At 40.7% G+C, this 26,848-nt stretch overlaps 1 protein-coding gene across 7 annotated transcripts in view; it reads right to left on the bottom strand.

Moving 5' to 3' along the window:
- Grip1 (glutamate receptor interacting protein 1) overlaps positions 1 to 26,848 on the bottom strand; it is a 627,506-nt gene that overhangs the window by 360,216 nt on the left and 240,442 nt on the right. For 5 of the 7 annotated variants that reach the window (XM_036169625.1, XM_036169627.1, XM_036169631.1 and 2 more), the window contains exon 1: positions 24,557 to 25,119. The exons of the other annotated variants lie outside the window; for them this stretch is intronic. In XM_036169625.1, the coding sequence (XP_036025518.1) occupies positions 24,557 to 24,689 (133 nt within the window). In that variant the 5' untranslated portion in view covers positions 24,690 to 25,119. Of the gene's footprint in view, positions 1 to 24,556; positions 25,120 to 26,848 lie in introns of those variants that run through there. 7 annotated transcript variants of the gene reach the window in all.

Below are 26,848 nucleotides of genomic sequence, written 5' to 3'. Positions count from 1 at the left end.
GAAGGAAAAGAGTGGAAACGTCTATGGAGATACACAGCTTGGCAGAGAAAGGCATAACCTGGAGATAAGTGAACAAGGCAGAGCTGGGGGCACCCTAATCTGTGATATCATATTTTACATGTCAATAGATTTGTTAAAAGATTTCTTGTAATTTATGTGTCTGGGTTGTCTGTGTACCAAATGAATGCCTAGTGCCTTAGGAAGCCAGCAGTAGACATTGGGACTGCTGGAACTGAAGTTACAGTGGGTTGTGCACTGACATCTGGGTGCTGTGCTGGGAACCAAACCTGGGTCCTCTGGAAGAGCAGCAAGCACTGTCTCTCTATATCCATAGATAGTAGTTTATAAAGTATGGGTGGAGTTGCTCAGTGGGGAAGACTTTCATAGGAACAGGGAGGAAAGGAAAACCATTGAACCTGGGACACTAAGGAGCTTGTCCCAATACTGAAGACAGGGGGACAGAGCCTGAGCTAATGACTTCCAACCAGAGAGACGGTCAGGAAGTGAGGGTGAGTGGCAGCCTAGGGGAGATTGAGAGGAGAGGAGATCAGCCGCTCACTCAGCTTAGGAAGCATCCTTGCCAAACAGTCGACTCCTCAGAGGAGCAGGAGAGGAAAATGGAAAAGCTGTTCCATCCATCAAGATGCTTGCTCCCCCTGAAGAAATGCCTTTGTTAACATATAACTTCAAGATAACAGAGTGAAAAACCAGATTTAAGCCACCAAGGGCAGTCTGTCTTTCCTGTTCCAGGTCAATGTGCAACTTTTCACATTAAACCGGACTCTGCAATGTGCCAAACCATCCAGGCACCAGGGAGATTCTGAGAATGCAGTGAAGATTAAAAACCTCGTGTAATGGAGTGTAGCATTTATTTTCATGGCTGGATTTATTTCAATGGCTTCAGAAATGATTTTAGTTTGGTACTCAAGGCAACATTAAGAGGTCACTTAAATTTTTCAGCTACACTTTACTGCTCTTTATGGAGGAATCTCTATGTTGTAGCATTTGCGACTCTGTGCCTATAAGAAGGCCCCCAGGCATATTCCTCATGCATGTTCAGATTTACTACTGCAAAGAATGTTAGTGGAAGCATGTTTAGTAAACTGAGGTCCACAAGAGAAAGTGGCTTAGAGATCATCATGATAGTTAGACAGTCAAGGAACTTGCACTGGTCCTTGGCTCTCCACTCATCCCTTCATTCAACATCTCCTGAGTGCAAGACATTAAGATTCCTTAAGTGATACTGTCTTTGTTGGGGGCAAGTCCTAATAAACAAACAAATAATATCCTATAATGATAAGAACAGTGGCGAAAATAAAAGAGAATTGTGTAATAGTGAGCTACCGAGAATACATTCTAGGCAGAGAAGTCCTTTATTTGAAAACATGACATTTAAAATACCTGCTTAAGAAGCAGAAGGCCTGACCTGTTCAGGGCTGTCAAGTAAGCTAGTAAGAAACCGAAAGGTTAGTGTGGGAGGGCTCACTAGGACAGAGAGTGGTTAGGGAACTAGGCAGAGAGAGACATGGAATCCTGAAGGGCAGAATGCTCAAGGGACAGAAGGCAACGGGTTTTGCTCTGGTTCCAACAGCAGGGCTTTACATTTGTGAAGAGGAGTTTCTAGGAGATACAATGGCAGCATGGCTTCGTATCTTCCCTACTCCCTACCTAGAAATAGACAGGAAAAGATGGCCGAAGTCTATGAACTATATTCGACCAGTCTAGGAGACACCGTGTCTCAGAGACTGCACACTACAAGCAGATAAGCACAAAGCACTAAAAAAAATAATTAATAAATAAAAAGATAATTTAGTAGAAAGTAAAGAGAAGTAGAGATGTGTCTCATGGGTCTGAGGAGCGTGAAAGCTCACGAGAATCAGCAGTATTTCACAGAAGACCACTGTAGGGAAGTTAGAGGAAGACAGCCGAGCCCATACAGTTCCGTCCTAGGCAGGACCTAACAACACTCCATCCCCCAGGAACTCTTGAATCTTGACCAGCCAGGGGTCCCTTTCAAGACAAGATCTCACACCAAGGAGAAACTTCGGGGTGTGGAGTCAAACGGAGCAGGAAGGGCAGAAAAGTCAGAAAGAACAACAGGGGTCCAGGTCATAGAGGATTCCCATTATGCACGGCTGTGACCCACATCATGTCCCATCCTAGGTCCCCTGCAGCCCTGACACTGAGTGATAAGGTTTGGTGTCCTCACCCCAGAATCTTCCAGAACTTTGTGATTTGATGACCAGAATGGGATGGAGGTGACTCTCGGTTTCCAGGTCAGATCAAAGTGTCACATGTTTCTACCTGGCCTTCTTCGACTTCTCGCTCTTGGACCACACCTACTATTTTTTTGAGGAAACCCAAAGAGGGGGAAGAAGGTACATGTAGAGGGCTAATATGAGGGTTTAGTGATGTCAAAGACAGTAACCTGTTGTGGAATATTGTTTTAATTTGTGTTACTTTTGTTTATGTTGCATGTGTTTAACTCTGTGTTGCTTTGCCTGTCTAAAACACCTGTTGGTCTAATAGAGAACTGGCCAATACAAAGGCAGGAAAAAGGATAGGTGAGGCTGGAAGGTAGAGAGAATATACAGAGAGAGAAATTCAGAAAGGGAGATGGAGAAGGAGCCAGAGAAGAGGAGGAGATCAGAGGCCAGCCACCCAGCTACACAGCAAACCATAGAGTAAGAACTAATGAAAGGTATGCAGAAAGAAAAAGGTAAAAGCCAGAAGGCAAAAGCTAGACAGGATAATTTAAAGTTAAGGAAAGCTGGCTAGAAACAAGCCAAGCAAAGAACGAGCATTTATGATTAAGCATAAGCCTCTGTGTGTGATTTATTTGGGAGCAGGGTGGCAGTCTCCAAAAGAGCAAAAAAACAACCAACAGCACAATACCAGTGGGAAGAGTCCCCTTTCAAAAGGGTAGTTTAACTACTTGTGTGGCATAATCAATTACCCTTTACTTTGGATGGCATCTCTTGCTATCAAAGCCTTTAAATGCTGTATCAGGGGACGTGGGCTCCTCTACCACCACATCACACCCAGGGGAAGCTGCCAGATTTGTTTATCTCTTCTCTCTTATTCTTTCCATCTAAAAATTTATTTGCAAATGGTAGGAATGGAAAAAGAAGGAATATAAGTTATCATCCAACATAGTTTTAAAAACAGCTTCATCAAGAGATAGTCTACATATCATGAAATTTGCCTGTGCAGCGTATCTTTCCAATCCCAAGGGTACAGGAAACAACAACACCATCTAATGCTGGAACATTTTAATCCCACCTAACCCAGAACAATTTGAAAATTAAAGGGCACTACTAACAGCCACCCAGGACAAGTCTGGCCAACCCTGAGCCAATCAGAGTGAACCATCACTTGAAGTGTAAGTGGGGAGGGATACCTGCATAACATAATACAGCATAGGATTCTGCTTTGAAGAACTGGTTCGAAACAAGTCATCCGATGTAGAACGCTCATTGATACCTCTGAGCGTCAAAGAAGGGACGTCTAAACTGGCGTGGTGAGTTTTTGAAAACTGTTTGGCCTTTTCCATGAGAGTTAAACACAGACATTCACTGTGGGCAGCGATGCCATTCCCAAGTTCATATCCAACAGAAACACCTATTCACTAGATGATTTCATTTATATAGCTTTCAAAAACATGCCAAAGTGATCTCCTGTCACATCAGAGAGACCAGGACGGTGGATTATCTCCAGGAGGAGTTACGGACTGAAATGAGCATTTGGGGAATGTTGAGGTGTTGCTGAGGTTCTTGATCCTTGGTGTGGATGCTGATTGTATAGGTAGGTCTGTGTTTAACAGACAGCTCAAGTGGTGCATTTAGAAGTCATGCGTGTTTCTGTCTGAGTATTGGATAAAGTTTGCACTTGCTAGGAGGACCTTGAGAGTCTGAACTGAGGCAGGGTTTGCAAACCCATGAACAGAGAGCTACCTTAAAGGAAGCAATTAAGAGCAGTTAGTGTTCACAAGGTAGCAAGTAGTTGTTAATTTCCTCCTTAACACCTTTCTTTGGAACCAGCTGCAAAGAAATTCCTAGAGAAACAGGGGTGGGGAAGAGGAAAGGTCTCTCTCATACAAAGAGGAATGTTTTAGTAAAGACTGAAATAATTACCTGCCAGTTGCAACTGGTAAAGGCTTTTGTTATAGTATGTATGGATAAATGCTTCCTTTGACCCAGAGCCCACTTTAGAGATCATCTAGGATCATCTGATGGAAGTAAGGTAGGGAAAGCTGATAGTATTAGCCATGAGGCACATAGCTAATTAGTATTTAAGCTGGAATCAGAAGTCAGGCATCCTGACTTACAGGCTATTTTTCCATTCATAACAGCAGTTACTCTTCCTGCTTACCAAGAAGCACTCTCCTCGATAAGGGCATTCCTCATCGATCTCATCAGATGTTCACAAGGGACTGCAAGACTCAGAGTCATGCACATTGTATAAAGGTGGAAACTAGAGATGCTCAGAAAAGTTAACATACTTTGACAAGGTTAAAAATCAATTAAGTGGAGGTGCCAGCATTCCAATTAGTGCTTACTCTAGAGCCTAAGATTTTTAACCAAGGGCCAATACTCCTACTTTGACTCAATATGGTGTTGCTGTTTCAAAGCTAGTGAGCTAGCAAACACATAAATGTTATTCCTTGGTTACTATAATACCATGAAAAGGAAAAGAATGAGTCATATATCTCTAGGTTATAATCTGGTTGGTCTCACTATTTATAGCAGAGGAAAAGTCGTACACTAGGCCAAGGCTATCTTGTGTAGGTGGCGGCCGCCTCCTCTTGGTAGCAAGCTGCCAGTGAATGGCTGTGCATAGAAGTCCAGATGTGACGCAGCGCCCAGAGAGATGTCCTTGCAGACATAATCTCTTTTAGTGATGGACTTCTATCTCCTTGGCAACCTGCAATAACAGGGTTAAGGATTCATGGCCAACACATCAGTTTCACAATTTTCTTCCTAAGTATGCATGAATATTTAAGAGCAGGTCTTGCAAATGGAGTCTACATAACCAGTTATGCCCTGAAGTACTGAAAAAGCTTATTTTTCTCTATTCAATATAAACATAATAAAAATACACTCAGATAAGGAATATTCTATTTGGCAAAGTGTAGCCCCTTTTAGGGCTTGACTTTACTCATAATCTCTCTGAATATCTAATCCTAAGAGCTGAGACGTTCAGGATGTTTATGTGCATTTATAGGGCATCACAGAGGAGGAGTCCTTTCAATTTATTGATAATATATGAATATCAAAGTCAATAGAAGAGTGGGACAACGGTGATATTTGTTTCCTATATAGTTCTTATAATTCTGAAATTCTTATATATGAACAGGAATAGTGTGATTAAAGGACAATGGTAAGAAGTCCCCAATTTAGGCCACTATTTTCTCTAGTTTATTTTTATTTAGTGTGTGTGGTGGGAGGGGAGGCAGTGGTAGACTTTGGGAATCATTTTTCTTTTCTTTTCTTTCTTTTCTTTTTTTTTCTTTTTTTTTTCTTTTTTTTTTTTTTTTGGTTTTTCAAGACAAGGTTTCTCTGTGTAGCTTTGGAGCCTTTCCTGGATCTCACTCTGTAGACCAGGCTGGCCTCCAACTCACAGAGATCTGCCTGCCTCTGCCTCCTGGGTGCCGGGATTAAAGGTGTGCGCCACCACCACCCAGCCGGGAATCATTTTTCAAGAGCTATCCACCTTGTCTTTTGAGACAAGGTCTCTCACAGGGAGTTGGGTCTCAAAGATTAGGCTAGGCTAGCTAGGCAATCCTCCTGCCTCCTCTTCCTCAGTCCCCAGTGCTGTGATTTCAAATGCAGACCACCTAGCTGTTCATGTTAACTCTAGAGATAAAACTCAGGTCCTTATTCTTGAGTGACAAGTGCTTTACTAACCAAACTATCTCCCTGAAAAGTGAGTTGTACTCCAAAGATAACTATATATTATAAATGGCCTACTTCTATTTTTATTGCAACCACCCCCAATTTATAAAAATCCCGCTAATCTGCAAAAGACAGATGACTATGAGTTCATACTGTGGTGAAATAAGACTGATCATGCAGTGTGTGAGGAACACTAGAAATGCAGCATCTCATGTTCTAACTTCCCCCTGTCCTGGGGCGAATCCCATCATGCTTCTCGTTTCGGAGATGATGCTTCCATGAGTCAGAGATGAAGACACTCAACTAGAAGGAGCTGAGCTGACATCCAAAGTCAAATCCATTCTCCGCCAGGGTCCATACCCATAATGACCACACACTATATCACGATCTGACTCCTTTACTACACTCAGCACGTAACAAATACTTGAGCTACTCAACGCCATGGCTCACTGTTTTATATTCCTTCTCTAGCCTCGGTAACAGCGGTCACAGGAAAGATCCATTACTACTTTTAGGAAGAAAAGAAATCTCCTACTTGGGTCTCAACCTTGCTTTTGAAACCCATACAAAACTAATTAGGTTGCATATAGTAGCACCATCCTCAGGCTTTCTGTAAGTACCTTTTTTCTTTCATTCAGGTTATAGGTACCTCTCCCATGTATGTGGTGCTAGTTTGCCCACATCACCATGAAGCAAAGGGCAGAGTAGAAAAGAGTATCCAGGGCACAGTAAGACTGTTCCTACCCTCCAAATTCTGGCTCTCTTTGCTATCACACCCGAGGCCTGGCTTTTCTTTGCATCATCATCATCATCATCATCATCATCATCATCATCACTACTACTACTACTACTACTATTGATCATGTACTAGGAATTGAAACAAGAGTTCTGCATAAAACAAGGCAAATGTTCTGAGACTAAGTTACATCTCCAGTCCTGGAGACTGACTTTCATACTAGTTTTATAACTCCCATAATCTACACTGGCCATTTAATACCCTAAGTAAGCAGAGGTGTCAAGCTCCAAATAATGAGCTAGACCGGGCATAAGGAAGAGGAAGCAGAAGAAGGAAGAGATGTAGTTTAATAAAGAGGGTTAATGCGGTGGGGGAGGGTGTGTCTCCCCAGCTCACATCGCCTTACCCTGTTGGTGGAGGTGTGGGTGAGCCAGCCCCGAAATTGTGAGCATGGGCGAACTGTCTCTATTACTCATCTGGCATGGGCAGGGGAGAGATGACTGCCCCTCCCCCCCCATGTCCATCAACACCTGAGGAGGGTGGAAGAGCTGGCCCTGAGGTCCTAAGAGTGGGAGAGCTGTCCCTGACCCTCATCAGCTGCAGCACTCAGGAGAGTGACCCCTACACCATGCCTGGGTAACACAGTAGAGCTTGTCCTGAAGGTGTAGATGTGGGAGAATCAACTCTGAAGACACAAAAGCTGACGGCCCCACCCCTTGCTCATTGCTGCAAGGGGTGAACGTAGCCAGGGTAATGCAGGAGAGTTCACCCTGGTGCAGAGGACAAGGGAGAACTGGCTGGCTGACCAACCCTGCAGATGCCCAGGCCTAGAACCGGGGTTATGAGTTGACCTCCCAACGTCCACCCCATCTATGATCTGCTGGAGCAGGTGAAGGGACCAATCCTGCATATGCAAAGCTACAGGATCTCCTTGACACCAGGCAATAACAGGATAACCAAGCAGTGTCCCAGTTGGGGCCCAGCATCAATAGTGTAGCAGAAGCCAGAGGTCTCAAACCAGACCAGTGACTCTCTGCAATGAACACTTGCAAATAAAGACATATGGATAAAAGGGTTTACTGCGTGACTCACTGTGTCACACTACAGCTTGCAGGATGAGACTGATTTTTCCTTGTTGTTTTTATTGCTTTCCTTTTTTCTTCTCTTAAATTTTGCTTTACTTTATTTTGGGGAGTGGGGAGGTTGTATGAGCAGAGAGTGGATATGAAGGGACAGAGAAATGAGTGGGATGGAGATGAATGATGTGAAAGACAAAAAAGAATAAATAAAAAGAAAGTTAAAAAAAAAAGAGAAAGGTTGAAGTGACAGGAATATTTTGATCAAGCAAAGCTGCATATAACCCAGGATAAAGAAGTTTCATATTTACAAAATTAACAAAGTTAAGTAAGGCTGAACCAGTCCAAAATTCTCAGTGTTTAGAGATTCATTAGAGTTAGTAAGCAACACCAGACATGCCACTGAACCTCAGTAACTCAGGTTACTGGATAATCACGTCATGTGAGTGTTTAAAAACATTTTTTAAAAAAGATTCATTTGGGGTTGGGGATTTAGCTCAGTGGTAGAGTGCTTGCCTAGCAAGCCCAAGGCCCTGGGTTCAATCCTCAGCTCCAAGAAAAAAAAAATTCAATTGTTCATGCATCCATTATTTCATGTGTATGTGTGTTCCTGTGTGAGCTTGAACGTATCACTGCATTTGTATGTCTCAGAAGGCCAGATGAGGACCAGAGGGCCATGTTGGATCTCCTAGAACTGAAAGTACAGGAGTTGTGAGCCTACCAATAGGAGTTACATAAACCCTGGTCCATTGCATGAGAAAGCATGTGCTCTCATCCTCCGAGTCATCTATCCAGCTCCATCTTCAGTGTGTCGAAAGAAGAAAGCCATTGGTTTAGTGAGCGGTATTGACACCCATTTACACTGAACCATAGAGTAGAAAACTGCACCCACATCTGACAAATGGTGTGTGGTTTTTGGAATGGACCACATGCAATTTAATTTCATTACAAAGCAATTCAACAATTCTATTTTCTCTCTGAGAAAGCTAGAGCTGACTGATCCTCAGGTCTAATCTTTTAGATACTTAAAATGAGGGGGACATAATAAGCCATCAACAAGCAAGCTGCCACCAAGCTGTGGCCACAGCTTATTAGGTTTAATTTTACGCATGAGTGACCTTGGACACCTAGTATTTGACCCCTAAATGGCCCCAGATGATCCCAATTACTATCTGTGCGCGCGCATGCGCGCGCGCACACACACACACACACACACACACACACACACCTATATTTTCTACAAGCCAACACATTAATAAGGCTTTGTTTTCATGCTGAAACTCCAAATAGATCACTGACTATAGTCAGAAGGGTGTGTTCTGCTAATACTGGTTGACACTAAAATGCTTGGGAGGCATTGTTTTGTTTGTAAGACACTCATGAATTGCAGAACTATAATTTACCCTTCATTATTGGTTCTAAACAATCATTTTATGGGACATATTTTGTTGAGGGTTACAGCTGTCTTCCCATTCTCCCCCAAAAAATACACACCATCATGTTCATCTTTAGGTCCATCACTAGGTCTAAATATGTATGCCACACCCAAGCTCATAGTAAAAACCTAGGTCTCAAGACAATAGTATTAAAAAGTGAGGCTTTGGGATTGATGAAAGATGATTATATCATGAGAGTGCAACCTTCACGATCTGTCTGTCTTAGTGTCTTTCTAAAAGGGGCCCCTAGAGAGCTGCCTGGACCTTTCTCCCCGCTACCTGTCCACTTGAGCGCATAGATGTCACCTGTGAGAAACAGATCCTTGTCACATTCCAAGTTGGCTGGGACTTTGGTTCTTGGCTTTTAGCCTCCACAGCAATGAAATTAATTTCTGCTCTTTACAAGATGCACAGTCGATGGGGTTTTATTATTATAGCTTACATAGGTTCAAAAGACCAAAACCATGGAGGACTCTAAGAACAAGCCTTGGTTGGGCCAGAAAGCAGACAGACAGTGCACATAGTTCATATGATTTCCTTATCTGCTCTGGTCATTTTCTCCCAGACTCAGGGATAAGTCACCCGGAAATCATTAGCTGAGTCAATGACTCTCCCACTCTCCTAGCCACAGGGATCACCATGAGCTCAGTGGATAGAATGCATTTTAAGCTAGATAGAAATCAGAGTTGGGTGCCAGAGGGAGACAGAACGGAATTATGTGGAACCTAATGCCAGGATTATCCTGTGACTTCTTTCTTAAAGAAATACATACATAAGTGTGCTTGCAAGGTACCTCCACCTGGTCTGGCCTCTAGATAGCAACAGGCATCACCCTATGCTTTGTTTACTAGCTGCAGAAAGAGCAGGAGCCCAAGGACCAAACTAAACTACACCTAAATTCTCGGTGCGCAGAAACTATGAGAAAAGAAATGTTTGTTGTTTGAAGCTGCTATATATGGGTAATTTATTATCTTTCTAATTTTTCATTTTAAAATTTCTTGTCATATACTACATTTTAGTTATATTCTTTCCCCTTCCTCAAGTCTCCCCAGATCCCCCACACAACCCAACCCACCCAAGCTCATGTTCTTTCTCCATCAAAAAAAAAAAAAAAAGAAAGATGAAAATCAAAACAAACAAAAGACAACACACACACACACAAGCAAACAAAAAACACAATTAAAAGCTCACATAACAAAACAAAACAAAAACCGTGCAGTCCCTCTTATGTTGGCAGGCCTGGAGCCTGCCTTGAAGTATAGTACTGAAACCCAATATGCCATGTTTTGTTGATCACCACATTGGAGAACACAATCCTCCCTTTCCCAGCAGGTATCAATTGCGAATAGCTTCTTGGTTAGTGCTGGGACTTTGTGTCCAGGGCCTCTTCTCAGTGCTGGGATTTTGTGTAGTTGCAGCCTGTGCAGACCTTGGGCTTACTGCCACAGTCTAGGTGAGCTCATGTGTAGATCAGTCCTGCTGTGCTTTGAAGATGCAGTTTCTTTGGGGTCTTGTACCACCTGTGGTTCTTCCAGTCTTTCCTCCTCCTCTTGCACTTTCTCTGAGCCTTGACAAACTCTGAGGAGTTTGACAAAAGACAACTAATAGGATGCAACTGACCTCACTTCCATTAACAATAACATACTTAGCCTTTTGACGCCTTGGTATGTTTCCTAGCATGACTTCCTATTTATTTGTAAAACGTTCTGGTGCAGTTCTAACATATTGAAATTCACATTTCTATTAGGTTCAGAGCATATATTGTTGAAGTTGTGGGAGTAAGATTCTTTGGGAACCCTATTCCTCAGAGTTTCCCATTAAAAAGGCTTTATTACAAAGGGATGTGCTTAGTCTTACTGAAACCCGTTATGCCATGTTTTGTTGATCATCAGGGGGAGACCTGCCATTTTCTGAATAGAAATGGAGGAGGAGTGGATTGGGGGATAGAGGAGTAGTTGGGGGCAAGGAGGAGGAACTGGGATCAAGGTGTAAAATAAATAAACAACATATATGTGTGTGTGTGTGTGTGTGTGTGTGTGTGTGTGTGTGTGTGTGTATAATATATATGTGTGTATATATGTATATATATACACACACATACACACATACACACATACACATACACACACACACACACACACACACACACACACACACACACACACATATATGTTATTTAAGAGAAAGGTTGAGGGTTGAAATTCCATTCCACTTCAACCAATTTTGCAAACATACATATACTGAGCTCTCACTATGTTTCAGGCACAAGTAACAAGAGAGAATGATCAACTTGTTTCAGGTGGCTGGAAATCCATTTGGGAGACAAGAAAACCCATGAGCATCTGGAAACTGGTGGATCAGAATGGGTGCATCTTTCTCATGAGCTGTATGGCACTAGTTACGCCATTTGACTTTCCAATGCTTTGGGATTCCCTTCTATTAAAAACACCAGTGAGAGCAGCTGATTTCCAGGAGGGAGACTAAAGGAAAATGTATATTAAAGCAGCGTCACATTCTAAAATCAAAACCATGATTACTGTGATGCTCATTACCAAACCTACACCATGTAGGCTTTGCTGCCTAAAGAGGTAAGAAGAAGGTGATTATGGTTCCCTTGCTGTCGACTGGCTGATGGGAAAAGATTTTCTCTATCTATTTAAACATGCCCTGGAATTTGAAATCTGTAACGTAAGGTAACTGTTTCCATCACACCTTTTAAAACCTGCAGCCAGAATGGGTTCTTTGAATGGAAATGGACCTTTCACACATCCATCTGAATTTACCTTTTGTATGAGAGTTGTGGCATTTATAGAAAAACTGAGTTAAGATGGCAAGGGCATGACAATTCTAAGTGTTTTGGTCAATTAATAACTTTGGTAACAGCAAAGACCACGCTCTGTGAAAAGAGAATTTTCCTTGGCTATTAAGTTTAAACAGTGTTTAAAGTCACCATTTAGAATCAATTAAATGTTCTTATTACATCTACTGCCTCCTCTACAGCTTCCTCTGATATTCTTGGTTAATCATTAAATTAACATTTTGTGATCACTGAAAACACTGTATTTTTCATATTTTCAATGTGTCACTGTACTTCAACTCAGTATTCCAGTCCAAATATCAGATCTCTTCATAAAAATGCACAAGTAAGAATAATTAACTTCCCTTTAGGGAAAAGACATCAATAATAAGCTGCTGTGGGCCAAACAATCAATTGTTATTGAGTTCCAGGCACCAGGCTAATATCTCCAGCTATGTAGGTCCTTGAGACTCAAGTTGCCCGTTTTGCTTTTAACGAACAAGGTCAAAATCATGAATCGAAATACCGTGACTCTAACAGCATACTTTACACCTCAGAAAAAAAAAATTTGCCTCAAGGCACTGAAAACTGCTAAGTATCTTTCCAGTAGGCCTATATTAATAGACACATCAAAGTTGAAGATAGATATGTCCCTTGGAATTAAGTTCTATTCTAGTTGTCTACAATTTGGTGTGACATAAAATATAATTAAAACATTTATTAAGCTCTAACTCTGGGTGCAGGGGGAATACAAAGTATAAAGTAGATAAAGTAGACAAAATAAAATAGAAAAATGTAGAGGATGTAGGGGTAAGGAATGAGATTCCAAGTCCCATTTTGTCCAAATTTTAATCAGGCAATGCTTTCCACTCTAAAAGATGTGGAGGGAATGTGTTTAGATTGTAGATAAAGTTGTTAGTTTAGTTTGGGACAAATTGAAATCTGAGATGAAGGGAATATCCAGAAGTGAGTCAGAAACACAGAATTTGAGCTCAGTTGTCATATTCAGTCTGAAATGAAGAAAATTAGATTGGGATGGAAGTGTTTCTCAAGCAGGAATCCAAATAGAACCTGAATTTCAGAACAGTGAAAAAGGTCAAAGTGGAAGGAGAGTTGGGAGAATGGAAACCATCAGAGAAGAAAAGAACCATGAAGCAACTGAGCCACAGATGCAAGATGGGAAAGGCTAAAGATCAAAATGACCCATAATCTTCAACTGCTAGAACAACATGAAAGAAGTTAAGAAATCTGCGACATCACTAAACTTAGAATCAAGGCACACTGGTGTCTTTGCTAGAAGACTTTCTATTAAATGGTAGGTATGAGATATGGAGAGATATAAGCCAACAGCCAATCATTTGAATATTAACTGAGAACCCCACTTGAGGGCTGGGGAGGAGACAGTAATAGCCATGCATTTGAAATATTAAGAAAACAAGGTGGGAGAAAGTAGGAAAAGTGAATAAAGAGAATCCAGAAATAGAACTTCAGTTGAGAATGTGTAGAGCAATAGGAGAGCTGCCTATTGGGAAAGAAAAGGACTGTGAGTAGACAGACATAAAGACGAAAGATTGATCATGAGGGTTGGGAGTCTAGCTAAGGCTGGAACTTATAAGTCTGTAATGCAGCCAACCACCACAGTTAAACAGTTTTCTCTTTCCAAACATGTCAATAGCACGAATGTAGGTGTGAAGACCACAGCTAGTCAGCTGGAGTTGAGAGTGAATATTGGCAATCTGTGAGGCTAAAGTTTCAGAGGAGACAGATAATTGGGGGACCTGGTAATATCAGGGAAACAGATGTCTGAAGAAAGAAGTGAAAGATATTATGACATGCAGAGAGGATGGCTGATGTTGGAAGTATTTGTTCAGTTTCACATTCAAAGTCAATGGTTAGGGAAAAAAAGTGGAAAAATAGGATATGTGAAGGAAAGAATCAAATTAAGAGCCATTTAGTGTCTTAATAAACTGAGTCTCTAAAGAGACAAGGAAAGAGACATAATGTTAAATATTCCAAGTCATACCAAATTCTAAAGTTAGCTGTGATTTCTGAAAGAGATCTCCACCATGTTAATAAGTATGGCCAATTTTAATAACTTGGGAAACATTCAACCTTAAGAAAGAAAAGGAAAAGCATAGAAACCAGAAGCCCTCCAAATGTAGAAAATTATATAGCTAACTGACAGAGACAAGTGCAACATGCTAAATCGGGCATTTGGGCAAAGACAGGATCAGCCTGCATAGTACAAATGATGTACACTGACACAGAAAGTTCCTTGATCACTGTTGCTGAGATCCAGAATCATATTCACTCAAAATGATTATGCCTCCTGTAAATAATTTCATTCCATTTGAGAAATGTGTCCCATCAGTAAATTTGATATGTGAGCGTTTATTCTGCTTGAGGGTGGGAAGAACACGATTCCTGTAACTTAATAACGGGGAATATGAATGAAGAAAACTAACTTCTATGTAATTTTCCCATTCTCATGAATTCTAGGATCTGTGACTCCTAAGAGAACTCTTCCCAAGACAGACTTATGTTACAGTCTCATTTTTGCTCATACAGATAGATGTTCATACAGGTCTTACAGTATTTAACTTTTAATAATTGAGTGTTGGGTGTCACTGATACAAAATGCAATCATGGTTAGGTGCTCAGATGATTACTCAGTTCTTGGCTCTGTGTTGCTGGAATATTGTACAAAAAGCTTACTCAAGGTTTCCACACAGGACTGATCAATTGATCATATTGATGGTAAGTCCCAATCTCCACCAAATACTGTGGATTAGAGACTCAGGATTAAATAACGACAGAAGTCATATAAAAATGGGATGCATATGGCCCTATACGAGGCATAACTTAGCTTGAAATAACCAAAGGAACAAGACTGAGTAGAAAGGATGATCTTGTCACACAATGATTAGGACGAACAGCGGTTGCATGGACTGCCTTTTCTGCTTTCAGACATGTGAAATTATTTCCAAGCTGACTTAGTGCCCATATCTGGTGGTTTGAGGCTGCAAGCATGAAGGAGCCCTTGAACAGTGCCATGAGGCAGAAAGGCAATGGGAACTGTGGTTAGGATTAGGAGCTGTGATGAAATTGTGGAAGGAGACACTGTTATCAGAATAATGCAGGTGACAGATTGCCCTCTTCTAGTCAGGGCACTCTGTTCTAAACCTTTCTAGTCAGCATGGCTATGTCAACAGTGACGGTATGGAGCAGTAACACAGTTTCTGTGTGGGGCAGAGTGCACATGCATCCAACTCTACAGCTCTACAGGCAAGAGAAACATCTATTGATGGCCAAGGCACTGTCCTTGGTGCTTAAGTAGGAAAAAGACAGTGTCACAAGAAAGGTACGTGTAGGGAGTGTGTGTGTGTGTGTGTGTGTGTGTGTGTGTGTGTGTGTATTCACAAAACAATGCAGTGGGTATAATATTCTTACACAAACACACACAGAAATGCCAAATCCACTACTTGGAAGAGGGAGCAGTATGTAGAGAGCTTTACCTGCTTTACCTACAGGCAACCTCTGAAGCCATGAGGTGGGCATGGAGGATGAGGAGGTTACAAATCCTCCAGGTTTATAGACTGAACTGCTTACTCAAGTCTGTTCCTAGATCACTGTGCAATCCTGAGTTGTACTTTCCCTTGAAGTCTTAAAAACATAATCCCTAAGCAATCACTGTGTCATTGGGGTTAAGTGTAAAACCAGAGAGCTGGACTGGAAGGTCCAATTCTTCTTCTATGATTTCTTTCATACATGTCATCTGCAAAATGGTCCTAAGAACACCATTACCTCCAAAGCTTTGGGACTTTTCATTATTAGGGTAATATTTAGTTCTGTAAGTCATAAAAGTTAGATAAAAGGTAGATAAAACCAGCCATAGACAATAGTTCTCTGGTACTATGGAGTCCCCCATTCTACATTATAGTTGAGGGCCATGTAAATCCAAACAGAGGAAATTTACCATCAACTGCTAAGCACCCAGACATGTCACCCCAACTTTTGGCAGCTCTTCCCTTAAAAGGGTCACAATTATAAGCAGGGTGAAATAATGAGCAAACTATTTTCAAAGCCTCATGTTCACAGCCAGTTTTTAAAAGACACTTGCTGAGTTAACTTATTTGCATACAGATTAGTTCATCCAAAAGTAGAATCATTGATGAAAAATTTCACCAAAGCCACTTGTCCACCTGCATCCATTTGTAAGGATCCCCAGCTTGTCACTGTTGGCCTCACATTCTCTACTGGCAGCCATGAGCCAATCTTGATGCTACCCAGGCCTCATCTGACATGGATCTGGTTTTATCTCCAAAGTGAGTCTTCAAACATCAAGTGCTGCTTTCTACACTTGAAAATTTATGAGCCACATTGCACGGCCAACAGGAACACACCATGAAAGCCAGTGATCACCAGTGGCAGCACCTGGTTGCACCAAACACTGGCCATGGTGCTGAAGTTGGGCATAAATTTTAAGTGTGTTGCTTAGACAGACATCTCATGACAAACAGTTGAGATGATTAACAGAAAACAAAAAGAATATTTTTTCATCTTATGTTGGATATGTTTTAAAATAGGAAAGATGAATCATATTTAACAAACATGTAGCAATTGATTGGAAAAATAATTAATATTCCAGTAAACAACAGATTTCTCTACTTATACCTATTACTAGAGATAACATCAACAAGAGTGCATCAGGTCCAATTTCCCACTAGTCACAGAGGATGGTGATGGGGTGGGCAATAAACACATACCTTATACAATCTGGCTTTGTTTCTAGAAACAAGTCTGCCCATTTCACACATAAGCCTTAAAATTTTCTGCAGTATAATGAATTTTAAATACTATGGAGGAGTTTGATATAAAAATAAATAAAACAACCACACACAGTATTATCTAATTCTGTGGCAGGGGCAGTTTGTGCCTAAGCATTGTACTTAATGATATAGAGAATTCAAGCCTAAATTTTATGGCATCATTCTCCAGGCAGAGTCAGACATTTTCTTGTTCTTGCAAAGCACATCTCTGCTTTGTGACTCCTGACTTTGCAATGTTGGACAAACAGAAGGTTTCTGCATGTGAGCGACAACTAAAGAAATCCTTTTGTGCAAAACAAAAGCTTTGTCCTGTAACTTTTGTCTCTTCTGGCCACTTCATTATTCCTGTTAGTGAACTACTTTAGAGGCTTGTATGAACAGGCCTTACTTTTCATGTATCCGCAGCCCCTCCCCCCCAATTCCTACTCTACTATGCCTAGGAAGAAACACATCCTGAATTTCAAAACCACTAGCTTCACAAATAAACATTTAAAAAAACAACTTTTCAGAAGATGAGGAAAGACAGGAGAAAGAAATAATCACTTCTTATTTGTATTATTTAAAATATGACTTAAGAATATATTCATCCTTAATTTCATAATACTATAGAATCAATTCAAAGAGTTTCTATGACATACATCTACATAGGTTTAGCATTTGAAATGAATCTACATTTTGTTTTTATACATCTGTAGACCCAATAGCTGATATTCAGTTTTAATCAACAAATTCAAATAGCTGGGTTCTATGGATGAATGCTTCAGGGAATCTTTTGACTTTGTGATTATGTAATAGCTGAGATAACAGAGTAGAATTCTATCACTTCTATTACAGATTCAAAACTACCAGTGCGATTGAGTCCCCTCCCACACACCAACTTCAAAGTGAGTTATCTGGTGAAGGCTGTGCGAAACGTTTGTATGATTCCTTCTAAGCAGGATTCAACACTTAGAGAAAAATGGGGAGAGGGAACGGAAAACAGAAAATAGGCTAGAGGAAAATATCATCTGCCTAAATATGCCTCCTGGGTATCATCTGTGTAGTTGTGTGTGCTGTGGACAGTTTTGTGAAACATGGGCACTGGCTGGACTCATCACCAATTCTACTGTCCTGGGTCTTCAGTGTTCTGCACCAGAAGCTTGTATCTCATTAGACAAATGAGACATTGAAAAGCATAAAGACCCTGTTGGTTCAACTGAAGTCACAGTTGCTCAGCCTATTCAGATTTCCATCTTTAGAAGAAAGGAACTTTCATGGAAACTGTATAGTTTTCACCTCTGACACTCATTGCTAGTCAATGAAAATAAATATTTGCAAATTTAAAAAAATTTCCTACACTACCAGATCAGAATTAACCAATATAAGCCTTGCTCTGGGTCTGTTCTTTCTCATTCTTTCTCATTCCAGGAACTTGGGGCAGTTTGGGTTTCCCTGGAGACCTTATGGTGTAGAAGTCCCCTTAAGTTTCCCTCCACCTTGTGTGTTTGCTGCTTCCTACTAGTGGCTTCCTCTTCCTCCAGACAAATTTACAGATTCCCCAGTGGCGAATTATTATGTGGGACCCAGCCTGCTTGATGTCTCTAATCCTAAACGAGTCCTCATAGGACGAACAGTGCACACTATGATCACAACAGGTTCCATCCACCAGTAATGTCAGAATTAGAGCAGACACAGAAGTATTTGAAATATGAAGACTGCTGTTTTTTAAGCAGAAAAACAGTTTCAAGGAAAACAATAAGATGCCCACCACACTATCCAAACCGAGAGCACTGAAGTATACTTTTCATTAAACAAACAAAAAGCTTGGTCATCTTTTAGTAATAAACATAAAGGGAAAAAAAGAGAGGGATGAAAAGTTAAAATAACAAAAAATGAAAACCATGCCACATGGGATGTGGGCCCAATACGGGCAATCTTTGAGTGTGTATAGTTAAGACAAAAATAGCATTGAAGGAGTTACTCACCTCCATATGCCATATGTTCCATCAGTATAGGAGAATGCAAACAGAGGGGAGACATGGAATCTGAGCACACTACACTCAGTACAGCCTATGGTTATTGGGGTCAGGATAGAGACTCTCAACTTGTAATGCTTTATCAGACTATGCCAGTGACCAACCATGTAACTTAGCCCCTGTTTAGAAGAAGCATTGGTTCCAATCATGTTCCTTCCTTGCCTGGAATCGAGTATGTTCATGTTGGAAAGTTTTAACAGAAGGTGCATTTCCTCCTTATGGTAGGATGCTATGGTAAGTGTGCAGACAACAGACCTTACTAACTCAAGGCCAAAGGTGGTCCTAATTGTATTATTCTCAGAGGAACTGTGCTATCATTGGTGCCGCACGGAATTATTCAGTCACAAAACAGGTGTATTTGCAAACCACAAGACAGAAGGGAAGGGATGCAGGATGTAGATTTTTGAGTCAATAGCACCTATTAAACAAAACATACTGATTTGACTTGAAATTTTAAATTAGCAGCTAGGATGACTCAGAATTAACAATAAATAATTTATCATGGAAAATATCTAATTCCTATGTGTATAATAAAGCTTGAAGGATCTTAAGTATTACCAGAAAGCCAAACTGTACATTCAGGGTAATGGACAAGAGAATGAGACCCAGTAACTACCTTCTCATCCCAGTTTGGGGATGATCATATGCACGAATCATTTTATTTGCTGGGCGTTTTAGTTATTTATCATCTAAGAAATACACAGGTCAGACAACATAGATTCTAAAGTACCTTCACATTTAATATTCCTCTAAATTATTTCATGTAGAAAAAAATACAGCTTGGGATAATAAAGCTGGTAATATAAAATACCCAACAAATGGAATATGCCAGCCAATCAATTTTCAGCAAAACAAATGCACTGTGGCCAGAAAGCAATTCTTCCCAGAGAAAAATAAAGAGGACGGTAATAAAACAAACAAAATGCGTCTTCATAACCAGGCTGGTTTCTTCATTATTGTTGTTTCTTTGAATCCTCTGAGGACTTCTTGAGTCAAACTAAGTACCGTCAAGGCTTGAATCATCCAGGATCTCACATCCAAGACCTGTCAGTTTGATCATCCCTGTTTCTAGGACAGAAACAAATGGCTTCTGCGTGCCATCACTGAGGAAGTCAGAGAACTCAGCTGTCCTTGCCCCTCCCCTCCCCTCCCCCACTTCTCTCCATTCCTCCCCCAAAGGCCAAGGAAACCAAACACAGGACTTGCTCAGCTTTTGCATGTATTACAGTAGGGGTTAACCATCTTTTCAAAGTGTATGTCAAAATTCCCACTCTATCCTCACACACATTTCTCAAGAGAGAGAATCCTAACTAGGTAACAGTCCTCCAGTGGAGAGAGGGACCTGTCTCATGGATTTACAAAATAACAAATAAATAAATACATAAAAAGTCATCACCTACATCACTGCCTTAAAATGCCCTCACTGTAAACACCTGCCACCAAACTTGCTTTATGCCCTAAGAAGAAGAATATGCAATGTTTTTTCAATTAAAGAAATACATTAAATGTTCTTAAGATGAGGTCTGAGTCAAACTGCAGCCTACATTGCCTAAGCAGGACTTTCAAATGTATATAGTGCTTAATAAAACAACTTAGCTATAATGTTTTGATACACACACACACACACACACACACACACACACACACACACACACCCCACCTGAGAATTGCAGCTCAGCATAAGCAAGCAGCGACAACAAATGAAGATAATTTGCTAATACAAATGATCTTTCTTCCAAAGATCTACCCGGTAGCTGTGTTCTTCTCCTTTCCTAGGTTCACTCTAACTGACCACAGGAGGAGAGGGTAATGGTTGCTACATACTGCCAGGTACAGTTTTCACACACAGCTTTGCTTCAGTAGAGGTGAGTTAAGTGAAAACCCAGGAGAGTCGTTACCATGGAGGAACCCCGTGCCTAATTCAATACCATGATGCATCTGCAAAAGGTACCAGGGCTGCAGTTGGTAAGAGACAAACAGGTCTCTCCCTTCCAATAATCCAGCAAATAGATTATGGCTAGTCAGGACTTCTATCATGGCTAAAACAGTCCAAAGTGAATGACTAGATGATATACCATATCTGCTTCATACCTTGAATGTTACACAGTGTGAAATTTAAAAACAAAAATGTGTAACAATAGGATCATACATTTAAATTTGTATGGCAGATAAAATAAGCATGGCCAGCCATAGCCTTTAAAAAAACTACAATGATCCAAATTTTAGTGGGGGGAAAGGCACATAATAAAACTGCATTGTAGGGTCTAGCTCTGGCAAGCTATTACATTTAGATTTATGACAGTTTTGCAACCAACTCAGGTTTCTGTTAAGGGGAAACACTCGATGAACCATCTCTGTAACAATTTCAAGAGAAAATGGTGCTCCTTGGTAGGTGCAATTAAATAGAAGATCTCTAAGATTTAGCAATATATCGAGAACTCTGCTGGATCATCAAAACACTCCCAAGTTCCTTAATAGTCAGTGATAAATCATGATCTTAAATAAAAAGGAATACCCTTTGTGACAGTTCCTAATGGAAATGACAATAAAATAATATAAATAAATAAATAAATAAAGCCAATGAGAGAATTCCTTCACCATAGTCAAGTGGATTATTTGCTTTAAGTAGCAGATAAAATGCTTTGTCTTATTCTTTATCTAAAGTTGCTATGGTGGTAGCATTACCTTTAGCATCAGCTCCTCGAGAGGCTGGAGCAGAGAGCCCAGGAGCTGGAGACAGGACTGGGCAATACAGACAGATGCTGGAGCTGCCTGCCCTTTTTCCTGCCTACCACTGTTTGTTTGTTTGTTTGTTTGTTTGTTTAACCTGAATTGATATAAAATTTAAAATAAGATTATATTTTTGTACTTAAAAATATCCTTACAAATAGACCTCTGTGTCACATTTTATGAACTAAAACACAGAAGTGTTTGGTGATTGGCCTAAGGCTTCTGTCTTGTTCGATTCCACTCCAGCTCTAGAATTATGAAAGAATTGAGAAGTGACAAAGGCAGTTTTTAATAAAATATTTCATTCTGCTTCTTGTACACAGTTGCTTACATATGTTGGTACAAAATAATACAAACAACAAAAACAAAATCAGTCCATCACTGTTAAAACCCAGTTCTGACAGGGTAGCAGGGAAATCATTCTTTTCTAGAACAATCTCCATTTCATCACATCTGGCCCTGTTAACACCTTAATTCGGTCTTGGGCATTTATTGCAATAACTGAGGGGCATCTAACTAAAGGATGAGATGACAAAACGCTCATTTTGAACCCAGAAGGGAAGAAACTTGACTTAGAATAAAATCAAGTACTAGAAAGCCCTTGAAACTACCCAAGAGAAGGAAGCATGTGGGGGCATTTTCTAGGAAGCCCCTTCTAGCTCATTATCAAATCATCTTTCATTATCAAATTATCAATTTCTTATAATATGAACTGATAGAAAATCTACATGACTGAGTTTAAGTTTCACGAAAGGCAAGAAAAACACTAGAAACCAATAAAGAGGAATGATTTAAAAAAAATCAGTGCCATCATTAAATAAGAAGTGAATATCATCAATAAAGTCTACCATGCTCTCAGCCTTCATCTAAATGAAGTTTCTCCCCATGTGAAGAGACACATGGGGTGTAAACTTCCAAATTATACCAAAGACTAATTAAAGTGGATACGCAGCAGATGTGATTAAATTCGGCCGTATTACCCATTTGGGAAGATTGGCTTTAAGAGTCACGCTTGCTTTGTACACTTTTCTATAGCAGTTAAATACAAGTAGAATTTCCTCTGCCAATTCTGGAAGGCTCTGAAACCGGAGCCACAGATGCACCATGAGGTCACTGGGCTATGTGACATGCCTTCTGCAAAAGCTTGAGCCATTTAATATTTGATGAAATGCCAAACCCCAGATGTTAGTTCACTGTAACATATTCTGTCTATGATGTAGCGTTCTCAAGTTGGGGACCCAACAGCCAGATAAGTCAACAAGTTTTCAACTGCATCTTATAAAGAAAGGGAGCTTCCAGAAAAAAAAATAAACAAACAAACAAAAAGCCACTGGATGTTATTTTCACATGCAAAGGCAAACACTTGGGCTGTTTAGTGCCTTATCCTTAGAGCAAACTTGAAGAATCTGATAAAACGTGATTTCCTCCAAGTCTTTCTCTGAACTTGATGATAACGATTACCACCCTTGATTATACCTTTTAGTCTAATCTTGGAAAGCACTTTGCCTTGCTGACATGTTTTTTTCAGCAAATTTATTTTAAAAATAGAAAACCTCAGCCAAACAAGTGGAATGCCGGCATTTGAGAGATTTTGCTTGAGTCAATTTGTGCACACATTCATCATGACAGAAATCACAGAGGGTGTGAATTAGCCTCGGTGTGTATTGATTGCAAGAACTGTGTTCAAGGAATAGCAGTCCAAGCAATGTTCTTAAGCTCCCAACCCCACTTTCTACATTTCAGAATTATTCCTCATGCAAGCTGGCAGTATATTTTTTTAAATGTGTGCCACAAATCTTAGTTAAATTTGAGAATATATCAAGGAAGCTAAATTTAGGAAACATAGACTGTCACTACATTAGAATAGATTATTCATGAAAAAGCATTATATCATGGAAATATCCCTGAGAACAATCTGTAAAAACATTATAGCAATACTGTTCAGGCAAATATCAAAGAATTACAATTGGCATTATTGTGTTATTGCTACCACATGAGTTTTCAACCCTCAGCCTGTATCAATCACAGCAAGGACTTTTTGTCATGTAGAAATAATTCCTATGGCTTTCGGTGCCATAGAAATTGGGATCTAAATTATTTATTAGTCAATGCTCAAAAGGTATAAATGGGATACATTCATGGTTAGACTTCAAAAGGCCAGAAGGAAAAAAGAAATGGGCTTCGGGTACATGTTCATGAAGATCTTTCCTCAAGAAGATAAGGAATAATTTTTAATTTTTAAAAATGTAGATCACACATAGCTGTCATCTCCCTCCCCTTCATTTAGGCACACAAACTCAATGATCTTGGCAAGGAGATGCTTCCTCTCCTCACCCTGAGGCATTTCTGGATTTTAAATCTACTGGGACCTGTCTATGCCTCACCAGAAACCCGGAGAACTGACAGGTACAAGAAAAATTTTAGTTCCCTGCCATTTTAAAGTCAATTTACAAATGTCTCCATGTGGGTATTTTTTTTTTCTTTCTGGTATTGCTGCTGCTAGCTGACAGCACACAAGTTCCCCTAACTTAATAACAAAATTATGAACATGCATCAGAGAAAGGCATTTCAACTTCCTTGTACAAACAGCACCTTTCATCACAGGTAACTGTCCAGAAGTCTGCACTGTGAGCATTAATCACAAACATCAACGCCTGCATAAACAACTACTTTCAAACAAGCCAACCTTCTCTCTCTTGAAAGGAGAAAAGCACACACACATAAAATCATTGAAAAAAAAAAAAAAAAACAGCTACAACAGAACATAGTCTAGCTGCCTACAGGATTGTTTTTTGAATGGCTCCTTAAAAATAACAGAATCAATTACATCTACAATATTAACCTCTCTATAGACCCAGACTAGTAATAGTGTCCAGATCTGATGTGGTTATACTCACAACAAATCAAGCACAATGGAGCTAGCACTTCACACAACACCATCTGGTAAATCTTTTGCATCCAAGAGTAAAGAAGCAGGAGAGGTTTATTGTTAGCCTAGACATGTGAGAAGGACCAGGAAAGGAGGGTGGAGGGAAGCGCTTACTTCGAAAATGCTCAGAAGCGTAGTAATAGACATCCTCATAGCCCTCCTGGTAATCCTCTTCCGGACGGTACTTTTTCCCCTTTCTTCTCCTAGATCTCCGAATCTGTTTGACGAATCCCAGGAAGCGGTCCATGACTGACTCCCGGGGCAGCGCCGCACAGCCAGCAGCAGAGCGGACAGCCCAGCTGCTCTGCAAGTTGGTGGAGCATGAATGACCCTCCGGAAGCCCGGGGACCCGGACGCATTAGCCTCCAGCCTTTCTCCCTGTGCCCCTCAAGGCCGAGAGTTCAGCCGCGGCAGGAGAAAACATCACAGCGATATGGGAGTACCTTGATGAGACTTCTCATTTAGCTCCAGAAACTGTCGGATTTGAATTTTTCTTTTTTTTTAAGGATGGGTGGGGCAGAGGAAGAAAGTAAGAGGACAATAAAAGTAAGATAATCCAGAGAAAACAAACAGCGAAGCTGTGGGCTTCAACTTGTTTCCAAATCAAACCAAAGTTCAAGATGTTCAGCTGAAGCAAGGGGCGTCCCGGACACTAAAATGTTAGTACCCAACACCTCCATCACCAGGGCGGTGGGGAAGCTTGCTAGTCACTGGACTGAACCAAAGCTAGGGACGACCCGGCTTTCCCCACCAGCCAACCCTACCTACACCTATTAGCATTCCTTTGCTCAAAGCACAGCGGGCATGTGGAAAACTTCCTAGAAAGCTACAGTGTGGGAAAAGAGGAGGCTGGTTAACTCTTTGGGCTCTTGGCAAGGCGCATTCGTGAGCTGCAAAGTGGTTTCATCCATACGCACAGCCCTCTTGCTGACTGAGTGTGCTGTATGTGTTAATTGGAGCAGCAGGGAGAAGGCTCAGCAGCTGCTTTCAAAGGACACGTTTACCCCCACTGGGCATTAATGTATTCCGATCGCTGTTTGATCTACATATTAAAATGCGCTTCTCAGAGAAGCTCCTCACAGGCTTAGTAACAGCGCCCCACAAGCAGCAAATAAAGGAAGCCGCATGGTTTTCTGAGAAGGGAAACACAAATCATCCAACTTGGAGTGCATGGAACTCACAAGTATGACTCAGGCTGAGCTGTCACGCTGCTTAACAGTAAAACAACTGAGTTAAAGGGCAGGTGAAACTGAATTCTTTTTTTTTTTTTTCCAGAGCTGAGGACCAAACCCAGGGCCTTGCACTTGCTAGGCAAGCACTCTATACCACTGAGCTAAATCCCCAACCCCGAAACTGAATTCTTAAAGGGGGAAATGTTTTTTAAATATGCCCTTGCCTTTTTTTGCTTATCTTTAAAAATCACAAGCAACTTAAAAGCAACAACAAACACCAAAACCTCTATCAAAAGGACTTGAGGTCAAAGGGCAGAAGTCCCCTACAAACAGCATGGGGAAGCGTGAATCCTGTGTCATCTTCTCTCTAGGCTTTCTTCAGAAAAGCTCTACATGGATGGGGATGTCTAACACCAGGAACAAGGCCTTCATTCACAGTCTAATTCATCATGCATGTCAGCATATTACCTAGCAAACTAATGATATTCCACAGCCCCTTGTCCCCAGAAATGTAATTTAAAGAAATGTGTCTGACTTAATAAAGGTTGTTCAATAACAATATCATAACAGGTTTGCACTGCCGTCCTGTGTGTGTGTGGTGGGGGTGTGCTGGCTGTACTCACAGTACATGTTGTTAGTTAGGTTCAGCAGTAATCCGTCTCCTACACAGAGGCAGGACTCTGCTTTCAGATATAGATTGCTCATGATGACGTAGGGGACAATTTTATTTAGGATGTCAAATATTTACCAACCAAGAACATTTCAACTCTGAAGTGTGTGGAGTTACATTCAATAGCTCCATGAATTTCCCCTGTGCTTAGAGGTTCCTCATTTTGTATGCTGGAGGACAGGGTTTGTGCCAAGAAACACAAATTTAATGATGCCAACAAAAGATACTATAAAATGTTACATGGACATCTCTAAACAACAACAACAACAACAACAACAACAACAAAAATTGCTGTCCTTAGGTTCTGAATCCTTTCATTATTATTCTGGCTTCCTCGACCAAAACAAACTAGAACAATTAAAAATAATTAAGTAGAATCTTGAGGCTCTGGAGTCTAGACTTTGAATAACAGGTCGGTAAATGAGTGGTAATAACAGTGCATATCCTCTTTAATCAGCCAAAGAGCATGTAGACAAGGGTGCATAGCCCTCCATGGAGAAGAAAAGGAGGTTCAAAACTTGTTTCCATGCCTGGGACTATCAACTGAACACTGTTAGGACAGTG

Source organism: Onychomys torridus, chromosome 20, assembly GCF_903995425.1.
Source record: "Onychomys torridus chromosome 20, mOncTor1.1, whole genome shotgun sequence".
Lineage (NCBI taxonomy): Eukaryota > Metazoa > Chordata > Mammalia > Rodentia > Cricetidae > Onychomys > Onychomys torridus.
The sequence above is the reverse complement of the archived record's forward strand: the minus strand, read 5'-3'. Positions and strand labels throughout refer to the sequence as shown.